Below are 18,631 nucleotides of genomic sequence, written 5' to 3'. Positions count from 1 at the left end.
TGAGCTTCCCAACCTCGCTCAGGAACGTACTAGCTGTGCAACGGCAGGTAAAACACATTCTTTCTGAATCTCTGTTCTTCCATCCATCAGAGGGTGATGCGTGACGGCAAACACTACTGAACCCGCACTTCAGGAGCCAAGTCCTGTGCTCCACACTTTTGGGCACTGACTCAGTTAATCCTCACAGTCAAGCCTGCAAGCCGGGGTCTGTTATTGGCTCCATTTTATAGAGCAGAAAACTGAGGCTCAGGGAACCCAAGCCAAAGCTCGCACCCAGCAGGCTGACCCCCGGCTCCCACCCATGGCACTTCGTCCTCACATTACTGCATGAATCAAATCGGATCAAGAGGCACGATTGAGGCACAAGGGCTTTTGAAACCTCCAAACGCTAAACCAATACTGGTGGGGGCTGTTGTCGTTGTTATAACGGTTCAAGAACCCTGAGGCCAGTTACGAGGCCCAAAATCTTCCCCCAGGGACTGATACTGGTTTTTAAAAATAAGATCAGAGCTCTCAAAAGAAGTTAAGGAAGCTAGGCGCGCTGGGAAGAGTTCATCATTCTAGTGGGGGAGAAAAAAACTCTGATTAATGGAAATGATTCTTAATATATTTCAAAATGATCTGTTATGACACAAAGCAAAGACATTTATATATGACTTTGAAATTCTTAATAGCTGATTTTAGAGCAACCTATTATGAAATCTTCCAAAGCAGAATATATAGTAAGTAAATCATCGGGCAGGCCTCCCAGGCAGGCTGACAGCAGCTCCTCTTAAAATAATTTATAAGGTGGGGTAGGGGGGAGGCTGGGAGAAATTATTGCCATAATCATGTATTAATAAAATATTTATAAATGTGACTTTCCCAGATAGCATTACAGGCAGCTACAGGTATGGGTCAAGTCCTCGAGCCCACATCAGAAAAGGGCATCCCACATGCTCCAGGGAGAGAAACTCCACCAACCAAACTCCTCTGGTGACAGGTCAATGGATGGGGGGGGGGGGGGTGTTCTATTAGCCTCTGTTTTGTGGCATTGGAGGTAGAGAGAGTTGAAGTTGACAGTGCAAACTGGAAGGCAGATCCCCCCGTATGCAGACCTTGCAGGGTGCCCAGTGGGGGCAATCCTGTGTCAGTTTACTGCAGCCAGGATGCAACCAGCTGGGCCTCCTTGAGAGAGTCACCTATGCTGGGATCGGCAACAAAATCCTAAACCTTCCTTCTACGGAAGGGTTGCCTTGAGCTAGCCACTACTGATGGCCTATCTGCCATCCCTCACCCTGGCCATCCCATACCTGCCACCCCACAGGTCCCTGGTCTGGCATTGCAGGTACCTATCTGGACCTCACTGCTCTCTCTGGCTGCGGGCACATGCTCAGCTCAAAAGCCGGACAGGCTGGGAGTGCCGCTGTTCATGCCTCCCAGGAGCAACCTTCAACCAGGGAGAAGCAGAAGGTGGTGAATAAATATCCCGGCTCGCTCGTCTCCCAAGTAATACGACTTGGAGCCATGCTCCTCAGAGTCGCCCAGAGGTCCCCAGTGGAACTGGGCTCCAGGCATCAGAGGTAATGCGCTCATTAAAGCACATGGTATCACCTGTCTTCCCTCCCCTGTCTCCTTCCCCTACTCGTGATCGCCTCCCAGAAAGGACACGTGCACCCAATCTTTGTCTCCAGGTCTGCTTTAGGGGACCCAGTGCAGTTCAGCTTTCTCTTCCATATTCCATTTGATCTTCCCATCAACCCCGTTCTCTGCATGTGGAAAGAGGAGACCACTTGAAGCTCAGACCAGTCTGGTATTCAGTCTTAGTTAATTGCATCAAGAGCCTCAGCTTTCCATTCTGTAAAGTGGGCTTGCTTCCTTCAACTCATCCCCAACCCACTGATGTCCCGACTCTGAACTTTCAGGACTTTCCTGCTCTGACCTCTGTAATCACACCCTCAACCCAATCAGCTCACAAAACTGGCTCATGGGGATCCCTGGGTAGCTCAGCGGTTTAGGGCCGGCCTTCAGCCCAGGGCGTGATCCTGGAGTCCCAGGATGGAGTCCCGCATCAGTTTCCCTGCATGGAGCCTGCTTCTCTCACTGTCTGTGCCTCTGCCTCTCTTTCTCTGTGTTTCTCATGAATAAATAAATAAAATCTTAAAAAAAAAAAAAAAAAAAACACAAAACTGGCTGGTGGTCCCAGCGAGGAAGTCTCAAGTCTCCTAATAAGATGATGAATTCACAAGAAGGGACCCTCGTATTTTTCCCTTTGCCAGGTCTGGACACAATGTAGGTGTTGGCCCATCTCAGGGATGGGGATGTGTTAGGGGCTGAATTATGTCCTCTCAAAGTCCATATGGTAAAGTATTAATGCACAAGACTTCAAATTGTGGCTGTATGTGTTGATCAAGGCTTTAAAGAGATAACTAAGGTAAAATGAGGTCCTAGGGGTGGGCCCGAATCCAACGTGATGGTGTCCTAACCAGAAGAAGAGATCAAGACACAGACACACACACACACACACACACACACACACACACACACACACGAGTGGAGGGCCAGCCATGTGAGGACGCAGCAGGAAGGCAAGCCTAGGACAGAGGCCTGGGGAGAAACCAACCCTTCAGGTATCTTGATCTTGAACTTGCAGCCTCCAGAACTGCCAGAAAATGAATAAAGAACCTCGAATCTGGCTCAACTGCAGAATTTCACATCTGACAAAACTGGGACCAGAGAGAAGGCTGGACTTGCTTAAGGTGACACATGAAGTTGGGGGCAGAGTCAGATTCCTAACATCCTCTCTCTGGCTTGACTGGGTCTAAGGGGGATGGAGGAGTTTTTTTCCAGAGCACAATCAAACAGTTAGGCACTTTGGACGCATAAGCCTCCCAGATGCTGTGACCTCCCGTGGGAGCGGTGCAGGATAGGGATGAGCCAGCTTTTTCTGTAAAAGGCTAGATAATAATAATTTGAGCCTTAGCAAGCCACAGAATCGCTGTCTCAACAACTCAACTCTGCCATTGTGGCAGGAATGTAGCCATAGCCATATAAATGAATGGGCATGACCATGTTCCAATACAACTTTAATTATGGACACTACAATTTGAATGCCATAGAATTTTCACACATGCCGAAATATTATAGATAGCTAGCTAGATAGCCACCTAATTGAAATATAAAGATTATTTTTAGCTTATTGCTATCCCAAATCAGACAGCAGACTGGATTTAGCCCATGAGCCATAGTTTGCTGATGCTTCCTGTGGACAAAGCCAGCTGCAGAGGTAGAGATTTTACCAGATGATGAGAGTTTTGCAGGAAAAGAAATGCAGCTCAGGTTGGAGATGGGGCCATGTTCTCACACCGTGGTGTGTATGACTCATGTTGGTCTTGGTGACAAGGAAGCTGAGAGAGACATTACGGTTCCACAGGCAAAACGCTGTGATGCCCCGGTAGCCAACGTGTTGAGCATGGCCCACGACTAATTAACGAAAGGCAAGTGGTCTTTGATTTTTTCACTTTTGCCAGGTCACGCATGTCTGTCCTTGGTTTGGACCAATGGTGGGAATCCCTACCTTACTTATTTCTGACTTACCATAACTTCTGGAAATTTCCCAAACCAAATCAGTGGGCATCGGCCAAACTGATATGCAGTTCACGTGTATGAGAATCCAAAAAGTGAGCCCCAAGGCCCAGGAATGTGGGGATGGCCAGAATGATGTGCCAACATATTCCAGAAGTCTGCTGCCCACAGACAAATGATAGAGAATGTCAGCCAGAGTTGGTACACAGCCCCAGAAGACAAGACCTCAATTTACATGTATTCATTGAACAAGTAAATCCCAACTCTTTGCCCTGGGCCCCAAGGAAGTCATTCCTTACTAGCAAGAGCTAGACAAGGACACAATCACAATACAAGGCACCACAATCTGCATGAAGGCAGGAATCACACTGCTCTTGATCCCCACTGTCTCCCTAGGACTTTTTACAGTGCCAAAAGAGATCAAAGAAATTGGCTGGGGAAGTTAGGAGCCTTGAATGCCAAGTCAAGGAATTTTACTTGACTTAGCAGGCAAGGGAGAGCCTCAAGAGGATTCTAAGCAGAGGAATGGCACAACAGAGCTATTTTCTTAGAAAAGAGCCCAAAGGTCACAATGAAGATGAACAGAGGGAGGAATGTAGACATGAGCAATGAGACTACTCAATTGTCCAAGTAAAAAAAGAAAAGAAGAAAAGAAAAGAAAACCCCACTGGCAAACAGGAAGAATAGAGAAACAAGGACAGAAATGCTGTCACAGAGATCATCTGCAGGGCAAGGTGAATAATGATCCACTAGGGAGGAGTGAGGGCAAGAGGGAAGACCAGAACCACTTGGGAAACCAAGCTGCAGTAGGGATGATCAGTGAGCAGAAAATTAAGGGCAGGGAGCAGACTCAGGACGAGAAGGATGGCTGGGTGAGCTTCAGCACATGAGGTGGGGAGCAGCTCCAAGATACCCAGATAGAAACACAGCGCCTTTATGGCTCGGACCCAGCTATCTCTCAAATGTTCTAGAGCTCCTGTGCTCAATGCAGCAGCCACTAGTTCCATATGGCTATTTAAATTTATGTGGATTACAATGTAATGCAATTAAAAACTCAACCCCTCAGTCGCGCTAGCTGCATGTCAAGTGCCCAACAGGCACACGCAGCTCGACGCTGGTTCTGGACTGCACAGAGGGAGAACATCTCCATCATCACAGAAAGTTCCACCGGACGATGCCCGTCTGCAAGGCTTCCTTGAAAAACCCAGCCCCATTTCCAGCTCAGTGCGCCTGGTCCGGCAGCTTCCCAGAGAACAGTCCCAGAGACCCAGAAGATGACAGATTGCTCCTGTCCCACCTCATGGAGCGAGGGGCCTTGTCAGGCACCTGCCAACGCAGACAGCTGGCAGCGCAGGTGAGCTCGGCGGGAAGGACGTACCTTTGCAGGCCCCCGCCGCGCCGAGGTGGTAGATGGCTGCCAACACCCGCCAAATGGCTCGCTGCTCGCCCTCCGAAATGCCCAGTGTCTCCATGGCGCCCCGGAGCTGGGCAAAGGCGGCTGCCGCCTTCTGCTTGTCTTCAGGCTGAGAGCAGAGGGAGAGAGGAGGAGGCCATGAGGGTGGAGGAAAGGCAAAGCTCCGATCAGGGCCCACCCTCGGGGGGAGGGGGGGACGCACGCTCGCTTTATTGCCACAGTAAATTACCCACAATTAGGCTGTGGCATGTTGACACCCAGGGCTCCAACTGCAGGGAAGTTATAAAGATCGTTTCTTTTTTTAAAAGATTTTATCTATTTATTCATGAGAGGCAGAGACACAGGCAGAGGGAAAAGCAGACTCCCCACAGGGAGCCCAATGTGGGACTCAATCCCAGGACCCGGGGGTCACTCCCTGAGCCAAAGGCAGATGCTCAACCGCTGAGCCACCCAGGCATCCCATAACTATCATTTCTATCTGACTTGGAATGTGCTGTGATTTTTATCTATCCTCATGTTCATGCAGGAGATTTTTTTTTTTTTTAGGCGCTGCCTTGTCCTGGGCCCTGAGGACACAAAGCCAAGGGAAGCCCAGAACTTGACTTGGAGGGCCTCTCAAGGTAGCAGTGAAAGGAGACATAACCGGGGTCTAGGTATGAGTGGGGAATAGTGGGGTCTCAAAAGCAGGCAGGCACTAATGATTCCCACCCAAAAGTGTCAAAAGAGATTTTCATAGAAGGGGAGACAAAACCGAGATTGAAGTTTGAAAAATGAATAGGCATCATTGACCAATTTAGTGCAATAAGTCCCGACAGGCAGAGGGAACAACATGACCGCAGGAGACCCAAGGAGACAACACGTGGCCCACAGAATGTGGGCACAGAAGCAGGTATTTTTGGAGGTGGTGCCGACAGAGAAGAGAGAAAGCCTGAGAAGCTGGCAGGTGCCAACTGTGAAGGCCTCACGCATGATGCTATGGTCATAGGCTTTCAAATTCCAACCATGACTGGCAAACACTGTCTACACTCCTGCACCAGTGGCAGACATCACGAATCGATCAGGAGCCCACAGCAAGCTAGTGAGTCCCGATTCTTTTCAGGACACCACCCCTTGCAGCCGACACCAACTGATCTGCCTCAGCAACTGAAGTGGAATCTGTTTACCGTCCCCAGTGCAAGTGATAGGAAACTGCCCAAGACTTTTAAAGCGGAAAGAAAGACAAAGTGACACGATCAGATGTTTATGGGTTGTAGGGTGTTGTTTTTTCTTTTTCAGATTTATGATCCCAATTATGTTTGATTGAATATTAAAATTAGTCTGAAACTCCTGCACGCACCATCTGGCCAAGGAGGCTCAGCCCAGAAACCTGCTGGGTTGAGAGGAAGTGAGCTGGGGACAAGAATTCTTTTGTCACTAATCCGCCAGCAGATAATGAGGAACTGATTTGCACTTGGCCCTCTTACAGAGCGTGGGCGATGAACTGTAGGCTGTTGAAGTTGGCAGGTCCTTGCGTTTTGCGGAACCCAATGCCCAGAGAGGGGATAACACTTGCCCAAGGTCACACAGTAAATTAGTATCAGAGAACTAGAATCAGGCTTCTCTGATTCCCGGCCCAGGCCACTTGTCTCCTCCATCCAAGCCACTTCTAACTAGGAAAGAAACCTTGCAAGGATCGGCAACCAATTGGGACGACGTCAAAGCATACAGTGACATTGAGAGATGCGCTGTGAAAATATTTCAATTAATAGCAAAAGCATGTTCCACTGATCCATCATATTTCTGGGCCACCACAGGACCACAAAATCCCTAGCAACCAGGAGCTCAACCTAGCAACCACAGCTGCTCCACTGAAGCAAACGGAGGGAAGGAAGGCATCTTACCAACATGTTCTCGGTTATTTATGAGATTTCAAAGCAGCAGCGAAAGGACACCAAAAGGACAGTGGCAACACATTTATTATGGCTCCCACTGTCAGTTCTGAGCATTTGACTTTAAATTATAGGCGGACTCCATCATCTGCCACTTAGCTCATGTGAAGAGAAGGAGCAACTTTCCCTGAAGCTTAATCTGTTTGTCTTTCCCTCCCCTCGCAGCCCCCCCGCCCTGTGTCTGTTGCAACAGAAAATATAGAGAGACAAATGTATATGTTTCTGATCCGAACAATTAGGGTCAGGAAAATGCTTGCAGTTCCTTAAATTTCCAGGGAACCAAACACTCCTGCCTCTTGCTGGGTGCAAGCCACTGGCATCCCAATCGTGCACATGGAGATTGGTGAAATTAGTGGAATACATCAAGTCACAGCCCAAATGTCTACCCACGGAGAATGAATAAATGGGGAGCCGTGTAGCTGGGGCATGGAGTTGGAGTACGACACGGCATTGAACAAGAATGAGCCACTGGTGGGTCAACTGCATGCCCGCATCCCATAGACCCAGGGTGAGCCAGAGAGGCCACATACCAAAGACACTGCACCCAGGGACCCCCTTTTCTGCGAGGTTCAAGCATGGGCCAAGCTAACCCACAGCGAGACAAGTCAGGTTGATGACTTCGGGCCAGGGGCCGGGGGGACAAGTCTGATGGCCAAGAGACTTGAGGGAGCCTGTGTCAGAATGAGGAATGTTCCAGGTGTTGATCTGGGCTGTGGCTACAGGTGTGGTTAAGAACATAATCATCACTGAGTTGGAGGCTGAGAATGAGAGCACTTTATACGCTTTATGTCTCACCTCGATTTAAAAAAAAAAAAAAATTAACGGAAAAAAAGCCAACTCACACAATGCCCGGAGTTTATCTGAGGCAATCAAAGACTCAAGGTCAACCCAAGACTGCAGATAATTTAGTGAGAAAGAAAAAATCCAAAATGCTGTCTCCACATTAGACTGGCTGTGCTTAGAGCACCCAGGAGATTCCTACAGAGAGAGGCCAAGTTTGGATTTGGAGTCGGGCAGAGCTGGACGTCCCCAGCACGGTGACTCTGCACAGGTCTCTTGGCCTTGTGCTGGGACTCAGTTTCCACTTCTGTAGGATGGAAATCATCTCCTACCTTCCTCCAGAGCCACTGTGAGGAATAAATGAGTCATATGTAAAGCACCTGGCATTGTGCCCGGCACACAGTGGTGCTGGATAAATGCTGATCTCCGTGCACCAGGGCATCTGCTCCGGCCACGTCGTTACTCAGGCTGTTCCGCTTTCTGGGACACCTTTCCCTACTGCTGCCCACGGGCATGCCCGGCCCTCCATGGAAAGCAAAGCAGGCATGGCCCTGTCCTTGAGAGGCTCCCAGTCCAATGAGGGGGACAGATGTGCCAACAGAATGACAGCCAGAGTGAGTGCAGGGGTGGGAAGAGGGGGCTGGGAGACTCTGGGGAGGGTCAGAGGCTTCCTGGAAGTAGTGGCACATGAAGCAAACAGAACAAGCAAGGAGAAATGGGTGCTGAGGGTCGTGGGGGTGCAGGAAGAGTCTGTCTCCACACAGAAGGACGCGGGGCTGGGGAGCATGGTGCACTGGGTGCAGAGAACCCTGCGGATGGTGGTGCAGGGCTGTCGCAGAGCGGAGGGCAGTGGGGAGCCTCGGGTTGCAGCCGGGAGCTGCTCTCCGAAGGAGTCCATGGTGCTGGAGGACTCGCTGGTCGGTGGGAGACTGGCACGTGAGCATCCTCCTCCCTGAAGCCGGCTCTGGGAGGAAAATGCTGAACATTGACTCACTTCGCTTGCAAAGAACATCGGTGCCCACACAGGTGGGTGAAGCTCATAGAGAACGTGGGGAGGGCAGGAAGGTGTCAGCCCAGAGCCTGGACCTCCTCATGTCTGGGCAGCTCTCCCCATGCTCTCGATCTGACCAATTTGCATCCTACCTGGGCACTGAGAGTCTATTTAAGGAGCGAGAAGGGCAAACATTAGCTGAGCACCTACTATACCACATGGGGCACTTTTACTCTATATGGTGGGTGTGAGTCTCTCCAACGGACAGAGGAGGAAACTGAGGCCAAAGCCACCCACCTGGGGAGGAGGCAAATCACTACTTGCCAGATACTCTACTGGGTCTCCAATCCTGGGAGCTGACCAAGGAGCTGGGTATGGCTCTACCCATTCCACAGGTGCAAACACTGAGGCCAAAAAAGACGCTTGGGTGGCTCAACAGTTGAGCAACTGCCTTTGGCTCAGGCGAGGTCCCATGGTCCTGGGATCGAGTTCCACATCGGGCTCCCTGCAGGGAGCCTGCTTCTCCCTCTGCGTATATCTCTGCTTCTCTCTGTGTGTCCCTCATGAATAAATAAAATCTTTAAAAAAAAAAAAAAAAAAGAGGAAGCGACCCAAGAGGACCCAGTGGGCCAGACCCCAGGGCACATGGTCTTCAGCTGTGATACAGGATTGAAGTAACAGAGTGGAACGGACAATAGTGCCAAATTTAGGGTCAGGTCCAACCCTGCCCCTGCCACTGCCAAGCTGTGTGCTCTTAGGCAAGTAACTCTACCTCTCTGAGCCTGGTTACTGCTGCTGAAAAACAGATGTGATAATAATCCCTTTGCTCAAAGGATCATTCAGAGGATTAGGGAAGAGAAGGCTCTGGGCAGAGCCCCTGGCAAGAGTGCATGATCCCCCAACTTCCCGTTGGGAGACCATTCCTCCACAGTTGACAATTGGGTCATAAAAAATAAATGTGCCTCGGGCCAAAGCCTGGAAGGTAACAGCCAGAAGCAAACTGCTGGGAGGCAAAGATGATTATTATTATCACCGCTGCTGGGCACTTTAAAAAAAAAAAATCAGGCTAGGTTGCAGAAAAATAAATTACAGAGAAGAAGAAAATAATATGAAAGCTTTGTGATTTCAAATGTGTCCTGGTGCCCTGGCAGATCTCAAATAAGTTCCATTTAAAAGCTGAAAGTGGCAGGCAGCAAGGGCGCAGTGCAGGGACAGGATGTGGGACTGCCAGTCAGTGAGCGGAGGCGGAGGCCACTGGGGGACCAGCACCGGCCCGATTTCCCACCCCGGGCCCTGCTCCAGCCTCATCCTGTGCTCTGCAGCCACACTGCCCTGTTTGCTGCTCTCCCCCTTCCCCTTTGCATCAGGCGCCCAGCGGAGCAGGAATACTGGCCTCGCTGCACCTGTCTGACTTCACTCCATGCACCAGCAGACCAGCTCATGCTCACCTCCTCCGGGCAGCCTTCCTTGATACGCCTCCACCCCTCCCAGCCTGACCTCAGCCTACGCGCACCTCTGTTCAAGCACCTGTCATTCTGGCTTCGAATTATCTGCTAATATGGCCTCATGGAGGCCTCCACCTGCCTTCAAAGCCATGAGTCCTTTGTGACAGAGACCCAGCTGAGCTATCTCTGTGCCAGTGCCTGGGACACAATGAGATCAGTAAATGTCCACTGATGAGTGAATGTCAATGGGATGCCACTTAGTGTCCCTGAATCACAGCCATTAATGCTGAGATAGTTTATCCACCCACTGTGCCAGGCCCACGGTGCTACCAAACCCCATGTTCACGGACCCCAGAGGCCAGGCTGGCTGAGGAAGGAGGGCCCCGAACTCTCAAATTCCCTTCTCTGGGCCCCTCTGTGATTCCCAGCAACCACCCCAGCTCCCAGGACACAGGCAATGGATCCAACGAGAGACATGAGATCCCCAAGGCCCCCAGGAAATGCCTTTAAATGCATAGTGGGATAAATTAAAGTGCAATTAATAAAGTTCTGTCTACCAGAACTAAAATCGCAGTGAAATTTAGAAAATTGAAAAGACACGATATTAGCCCAGTTATGGTGAGTGGGGCTGCTCGTTCGTTCATTTATTCACTCAACAAACATTTATTGAGCACTTGCTGTATGCTGGGCTCAGGGCAAGGCCTTGTAAAATATACAAGCAGTGAACAGGACACTGAGGTCCCCCATCTTCTTGGACCTTAGGATGGTGGGAAGACAGACAATTAGCAAGCAAACATGATGAGAGATTGTTATCAATGAGCTCATACACACACACACACACACACACACACACACACACACAAACATTAGCAGGAGGTCTCTCCCCAGAGGGCTGGGAAGCAGGGACAGTAACACTGAGCCGGATGCCCAGGATGGAAGCACAAAGATGTTTATCATCTCATTATTAAGAACTACAAGATGGCTTTAGAACCTTTTCAGTAAATGGACAACAGCGGGGAACTCTTCGGGGAATCCTGACTCACCTCTGAACGTCTAGTCATTAAGGATACTGTTTGTGAAAGTTTTGATGACATCCAGTTTGTTACGAACTATATAAAATATTCATAGAGGGATCCCTGGGTGGCGCAGCGGTTTGGCGCCTGCCTTTGGCCCAGGGCACGATCCTGGAGACCCGGGATCGAATCCCACGTCAGGCTCCCGGTGCATGGAGCCTGCTTCTCCCTCTGCCTGTGTCTCTGCCTCTCTCTCTCTCTCTCTGTGTGACTGTCATAAATAAATTAAAAAAATATATAAAAAAAATAAATAAATAAAATAAAAATAAAAAATAAAAAAAAATAAAATATTCATAGAAAAATTGCTGAGAGCAGATCTGTAAACGCGTTACCAATGGATGTCTCAGGTTGGCCAAGTCATGGGTGTCTGTGTTTTTTTTTTTTTTTTTTTTTTTTTTTTGGGTGTCTGTGTTTTGGTTTATGTGAGTGCATGTGATTTCATGTTGGTTTTGTCTCTATGCTTTTTTCTGATTTTTTTCACAGAAAGTGTGCATGGGGGCAGCCTGGGTGGCTCAGTGGTTTAGCGCTGCCTTCAGCCCAGGGCCTGATTCTGAAGACCTGGGATCGAGTCCCACGTTGGGCTCCTTGAATGGAGCCTGCTTCTCCCTCTGCCTGTGTCTCTGCCTCTCTCTGTGTGTCTCATGTCTCTCATGAATAAATAAATAAAATCTTAAAAAAAAGGAAGTGTGCATGGATTAATTTTGAAAAAATAAGTATTATATGTATATATATTTATTTAATCTCTACATCCAACGTGGGGCTCAAACTCACAACCCTGAGATCAAGAGCCACATGCTCCATCTACTGAACCTGGCCAGGGTGTCCCAAAAAGTAACTGTTATATTAAAAATATAAACTTGAGGAGAGAGATAAGGCCAATGAGACAGAAAACAAGGTGTGTACTGCCGAGAGGCCTGGACTGGGGGTCTCGTGGACCGCTGAGGCCTTGCCCCACCCAGCTGGTCCAGTGCTGCCATACAAGGTAATGGTGAGTAATAATAACAAATCATAATCATCATAATAAATGTTGAGCGTCCAAGCACTTGATGGACTTTATTTCACTTAACCTGGGCACAAGGGGGACTATGAACACCCAGTTTTACCATTGAGGAAACTGAGGCACAGGGAAATGAAGTCACCCAGCTTAGGGCCACCCATCCGGTACTGGAATCCGAACCTGGATTTGTCAAACTCCAGAACCGTTTTATTTATTTATTTTATTTTATTTTATTTTATTTTATTTTATTTTATTTTATTTTTTTATTTTATTTTTTTATTTTATTTATTCATGAGAGACAGAGACAGAGAGAGAGAGAGAGAGAGAGAGAGGGAAAGATACAGGCAGAGGGAGAAGCAGCCTCCCTGCGGAGAGCTGATGTGGGACTCGATCCCAGGACCCCGGGATCATGACCTGAGCCGAAGGAAGACACTCAACCACTGAGCCACCCAGGCGTCCCCAGAACTCGTTTCTTAACCACTGTCATCAGTGAATTTTCAGGGAACAATGAAAGCCTCGGTTACAGATGAAGTCAGAGGTGATCCAAGCCTGCGGGACTGGCTAGGAGGAGGAGGAAGACGGCTCAGCCAGGGATGAAGTGGGCAGTAGAACTGCCAGATGAAATGCAAGACCTATAGTTCAATTTCAACCTCTGATAAATGGTGGGTAATGTCGTCCTGTACGCATATTCCCCCTCAATATCTGGTGGTGCAGGAATGCTGGCTTCTTGACTCTCTGGCTCACCTCCTCCAGGCAGCCTTCTCTGATAGGACTCCAACACTCCAGGCCTGCCCATGCAATATTTAAGGCATCATTATACTAAAAAAATTATTCCGTGTTTATCTGAATTTCAAGTGCAACTGGGCATCCCGTGGGGGTGGTTTTTTTATTTTGTTTTTTTGTTTTTTGTTTTTTGTTTTTTAATTTTACTGAGTTATAATTGACAGATAAAAATTGCATATTTTAGGTGTACCGTGTGATGATGTGATATAAGTACACATTCTGAAATGATTGCCACGATGAAGTTAATGAATACATCCATCACTTCACATAGTTACTATTTTTTGTGTGTGGTGAGAACACTTAAGATCCACTCTCCTAGGAAATTTGAAGTATGCCATAAGCACCATTATGAACTAGAGTCACCACGCTGTACATTAGCTCCATTACAAGATGGAAGTCCTGGGCATCCTATATTTTTGCGTGCTCAATCTGGCAGCTTTGGGAGCTTGTACTTAGCAACTCCCATCCTTGGGGGTATTTCCTGACCACCCAATTCCCCCCTACTGAGACAGTACCGGGACCACCCAACCCCAGAAAACTAGCTTTGGCTGGGATCAAAGACCAGTGAGCTTTCAGACTTTATTTTTGTTCGTAGAACACTGAGAAAAGCTTCCCTGGATACCTGCCAGGTAGCAGAGAGAGAGAACAAAGGAACACCCCACCAGTTCCCGCAAATCAGCTGGCCTAAAGAAAACACCCCCCACAAACATACACAAAAAAGAAATCTACTTCAAAAGGCTGCCTGACACGGATTCCCACTGTGACCCATTCCTGTGTGCAGACTGTTAACAAAAAAGTCAGGCTGGAGAGAGCTCACAAGGACGGGGCTCGGGCTCTTCTCCTCAAAAACAGCCCTCTTGCGGACTCAGATGGATCCACTAGGCCAAAATTCCTGAACACAAACGGGAAACCCCAGTGCTGGGATAGCCTCTCATCCTGCGCTGTCACGGTCAAGGTCTGGGGTCCTAAAGGTTCCCCATCTGTGGGGAGAAAGTGCGTGGGAGAAAACCCCACTCTGGATGCCTGCCAGCGATACAGGGTGTCGGAAGAAGAGAGGGTTAGCCCCCAGAATTTAAAAAAGGAACAGCTGCACCATTTCTGCCTACTGCAGAAATGAGCCCCATGTCACCGGTTCTTAGAGAGGGCGGCCCCTGGGCCAAGAGCAGCAGCATCACCTGGGAACTGGTGAGGAATGCAGATCCCCAAGCCCTGCCCAGACCTGCTGGACACGTCCCTCTGGAGAGGCCCCAGCAGGTGTGTGTGCACGCGTAGACCGCTTCATTACAATGTCATCGACAAAAGATAAACTACTCATCTTTAAAAGGTATAATCTGGGCACCTGGGTGGCTCAGTGGCTGAGCATCTGCCTTCAGCTCAGGTCATGATCCCGGGGTCCTGGGATCGAGTCCTGCATCGGAGCCTGCTTCTCCCTCTGCCTGTGTCTCTGCCTCTCTCTGTGTGTTTCTCATGAATAAATAAAAAATTTTTTAAAAGGTATAATCTGATAAGCTATTGCTGCAATAAAGACAATGACCATACCCATCGCCACCCCAAAAGTTCCCTTTTATCATTCTTTCTCCCCCCGCCGCCCACCCCCACCCAGTGCCCAGGCAACCCCCATCCTGTCTTCTGTCACTGGCAGCCCGTCTGCAATTTGGAAAGTTTCACATACATGGGGTCATACAGTTATTCTCTCTTTCATCAGAGATTTTTATCAGCATGATGATTTCGAGAGCCATCATCTCCTTGGATATGCTAGTCGCTCCTTCATTTTTACAGCTGACTAGAATACTATCTTTATCGATACTCCACAGCCACTCACCTGTTATTAGACACGCAGGTAGTTAGTTGTTAGGTTTGGGCTATTGCAAGTAAAATTGCCAAGAACTGGGGACGCCTGGGTGGCTCAGTGGTTGAGCATCTGCCTTTGACTCAGGGTGTGATCACGGGGTCCTGGGATCGAGTCCTGCATCAGGCTCCCCCTGTCTCTGCCTCTCTCTGTGTGTCTCTCATGAATAAATAAATAAAATCTTATTTTAAAGAAAACTTGCCAAGAACTGTCAGGTCACAACCTTTGTCTGGACATGCACTTTTATTTTCCTGTATAAATACCTAAGAGTAGACCAGTGTATCATACAGAAAGTGTAGGTTTCACTTTTTTAAGAGACCGTTTTCACAAACAGCTGTACTGTTTTACATCCTTGCCAGTGGCGTGTGAGAGTTCCAGCTGCCCCAAATTCTCACCAGCACTTGGCATGATCAGTCTTTTAAAACCCAGACGTTCCAGTGATGGTGTAGTGATATCGTAGTGGTTTTAATTTGAATTTCTTTAAAGACTAACGATGTGGAGCGTATTTTCACGTGCGTATCAACCATCCGTGTGTCTTCCTTGGCAAAGTGTAGGTTGAAATCTTTTGCCCATCTCTTTGGTCAGGTTGTATTTATGTGTTTGGATAGTCGTCCATAATATTCTGGATTCAAATACTTTATCAGATATGTGATTTGAGAATATTTTTTCCTGGTCTGTGGTGTGTATTTTCATATTAACAGTGCCTTTCAAAGAGGACTGTGTGTTTAGTGGCCCATCTAAGAAACCTTAGCCCAAAACAAAGCCAAGAGAAATCTTTCCCTCGTTTTCTTTTTTTTTTCTTTTTTAAGATTTTATTTATTTATCATTGAGAGACACAGAGAGTGAGAGAGAGAGGCAGAGACACAGGCAGAGGGAGAAGCAGGCTCCATGCAGGGAGCCCAATGCAGGAGGCCAAAGGCAGGTGCTAAACCGCTGAGCCACCCAGGGATCCCCCTCCCTCATTTTCTTCTAGAAATATTATGGCTTTAAGGTTTACATTTGGGCCTATAATCCATTTTTATCCATTTCTGTGTATGGTGTGAGGTTGTGGATTGAAATACGTTTTTGACACAAGAATTCCCCATTATTCCAGCACTATTTGTTTCCCAAACTGTATCTTTGTTAAAAGGCTTTGGCATGGAAATGATCTATCCTCCCCAAAGTGGTGAACTTCTATTCATTCCTCAAACCCTGTCAAATGTCCCTGTAGCTAAGAAGCTCTTTAAACTATCCTCTGGTGCCCACGGCATTTTGGGCAACGTCTGGCACATTTGTATCTCACATGACTGCATCAGTGCCCATATCCGTCTCTCCTGAGAGAGTAAAAATTTGTGAATGGAGACCATAATCCCAGCACTTAGCACAGACTTGGCATAGGAGCTGGTGGTATATGCATTGGGTGGTGGGTGACTCAGAAACCAATTGTTAAAATATAAACCAATGAATTTTTTTTAAAGCAAACAAGTCAACACCTTGCTTTTTTAAACATCTCTACCATCTCTCAAGGTCCTACTCACAGACCACATCTTCCAGGAAGCCGTCTCTGACTGTACCTACCCATGGGAATCACCAATAATATTGACTAAGAGTACCTGATTGATGGATCTAGGCCAAGACCTGCGCTCAGCACTTTATGCCCATCATTTCATTTACCACTCACCCCGACCCAATGAGTCCGATACTACGACTCCCATTACTTGACCGGAGAGGATACAAATGTTCGGAGAGGTGAGGTCTGAGGTCATGTATCTAATAAGTGTCAGAGCCGGGGTTTGAGCCCAGAACCCACACGCTTACCTCTCCGAATACCACCTCCTGAATCCCTTGATGTGTACAAGTCCCACTTACCCTACAAGCCAGGCCCTGCAAAGGCAACCCTTGCGTCCCCCACATGACCAGTCCTTGCCAACCACTGGTTAAAAAGAAGAGTAACACAGGGAGCCCCTCCATCACGCTCCCATCCTGGCCACGGGGACACAGACACCCACACCCCTCCCCCCAGAAGGACCTCCTCCTCACCTTAGGCCATACACCCATGCCGAACGAGCTGCTGTCTGCCATCTGGTGAAGGTACAGCTCCGTCCTGGAAGCAGAGAAGGGACTGGAAGTCAGGGAGGGGCTGCCCACCTCAGTGGCTCGGCAGACCAAGTGTTCATCACAGCAGAGGGCTCCCAGGGCCTGCCCCAGGCCCTTGTCCCCTTTCTGGAACATTCCTCACTTGCAGCTCTTCCCCGGCCCTTCCTAAGTGCCAGGAGAACCCAGCATGAAGAATCACAAGCTACACCCAAGGGAGCAGGTTCTAACTCCAGGTCCTCTGCTAACCGGCTGCGTGAACTCGCTCCAGGGTAATCTCGGGGCAGTGGACCTGAATGAGTCCTTGCCACCTGCTAAGTTCAAAGATGCCAACCCTGTCACTCACCTGAGATCCAGGTCCAACCCCGCTAGCATCTGGGAGAAAACCTCGAAATTGCCTTCCCCTTCTGGCTGCCGGGCCACACGGCTCTTCTCCAAAAGCATCGTCTGCAAGGGGAGCGGACGGGACGTGGTGGGCCCTCGGGGTACACCTGCCGGCGGGCCTGCGGCCAGCTACCCAGAGGCCCCGTCGGGGTGCCCCTCTGCCCTGATGCACTTTGCGGGGGGGGGCAACAGCTCAGATCCGCACTCTGCCGGGACAGGTCCGTATGGAAAGTGCACCGTCCCCCATCCCACTGGCCCGGAGCCCACCCAGGGCCTCGACTAGGGCAACACTCTCCCGATGAAAGCGCCCAGAGGCAATGACAGCTGCACGGAGCCGGCGGCCAACACCCTCGACACCCTCGTGGTGAACAGAAGCTGACCAACCTGGACCAACCTGACCCGCGTGCTGACTATTGGTGGCACTGCAGGGCCAGGACAGAAAAGGGACTTCGGGGGCACCTATGAGTTTTCTTTGAGTCTGGATATCATCCCAGCTCAGTGTCCAAACTGCCCTGCTAATAACCTGGTCCTATTTTCTGCTCAAACATGCGTGAGGCGAGAAGGGGAGCGGCATGGTCATCGGGGTGCTGGGGGCCAGCAGGCCCTGTGCCGGGTACACGCGGCCGGCCGCGGAGGGCTGGCGAGCGGCTGTTTCACGTCAGCTTATGCTTGTAAGGATCCAGCGGATGAGAGGCTGGGCTATATGTTTACCCATGAATATTTCATCCCTGCAGCATCCAGAGGTGCAGACAGGCCGGCGATGCTCCGGGATGCTGAGCGAGCCAGGGAGGAGGTGGCCACGGCTGGGGGAGCCACCACAACTTAGCCACATCCCAGGGACCCAGGTGGAGACGTGGCCCTCCCTATGCCGGGGCTGGGGATACTGCAGGACCAAGGGCCCTCCTCTCCTGTCCACCAGAGCACGCACCTGGAGCTGAGCGGCCGTGACTCGTCCCGTGGCATTGAAGTCCAGCGACATCACCATGGCAAACCGGGTGGCACTGCAGCTATGGCTGGTGGACACAGAGCCAAAAGCCCGGAGGATGGTGAAGGTAGCTCGGATCTTCTCCACTGTTGGGGGCAGGAGGCAGGGCGTTACCCATGGCCCAGGAGCCACCGCCCTCACTTCTCACAAAACCACCTTCCTCACTGGCAGCTGCACCAGTCCAAGCCCATCTGGGCCCAAGCCCCAGCAGACTCCCCGCTGCCTCCCCAACTCACACTAACCCACACACATTCCACCACTGCCCTGGTTGTGTACTGCAAGCAGGATGCAGAGGGAGCAGGATGGAGTCAGGAAGGAGACGTGCGCGGCCAGGATAGATACAGCCCGATGACAGGGGCCTCCTG

The 18,631-nt window shown here is 49.6% G+C and overlaps 1 protein-coding gene across 1 annotated transcript in view; it reads right to left on the bottom strand.

Annotated features, from left to right (window-relative positions):
* Nucleotides 1-18,631, bottom strand: part of MYO18B (myosin XVIIIB) — a gene marked incomplete at its 5' end in the record, with an annotated part of 239,487 nt that overhangs the window by 204,226 nt on the left and 16,630 nt on the right. The window contains 4 exons of the mRNA XM_049102131.1: nt 4,943-5,087; nt 16,844-16,907; nt 17,244-17,344; nt 18,210-18,352. Coding sequence (XP_048958088.1) covers nt 4,943-5,087; nt 16,844-16,907; nt 17,244-17,344; nt 18,210-18,352 — 453 coding nt within the window. The remainder of the gene's footprint in view (nt 1-4,942; nt 5,088-16,843; nt 16,908-17,243; nt 17,345-18,209; nt 18,353-18,631) is intronic.

This window comes from Canis lupus, chromosome 26 (assembly GCF_003254725.2).
Source record: "Canis lupus dingo isolate Sandy chromosome 26, ASM325472v2, whole genome shotgun sequence".
Lineage (NCBI taxonomy): Eukaryota > Metazoa > Chordata > Mammalia > Carnivora > Canidae > Canis > Canis lupus.
Note: the sequence above shows the minus strand (reverse complement) of the source record. Positions and strands in the feature narration are given on the sequence as shown.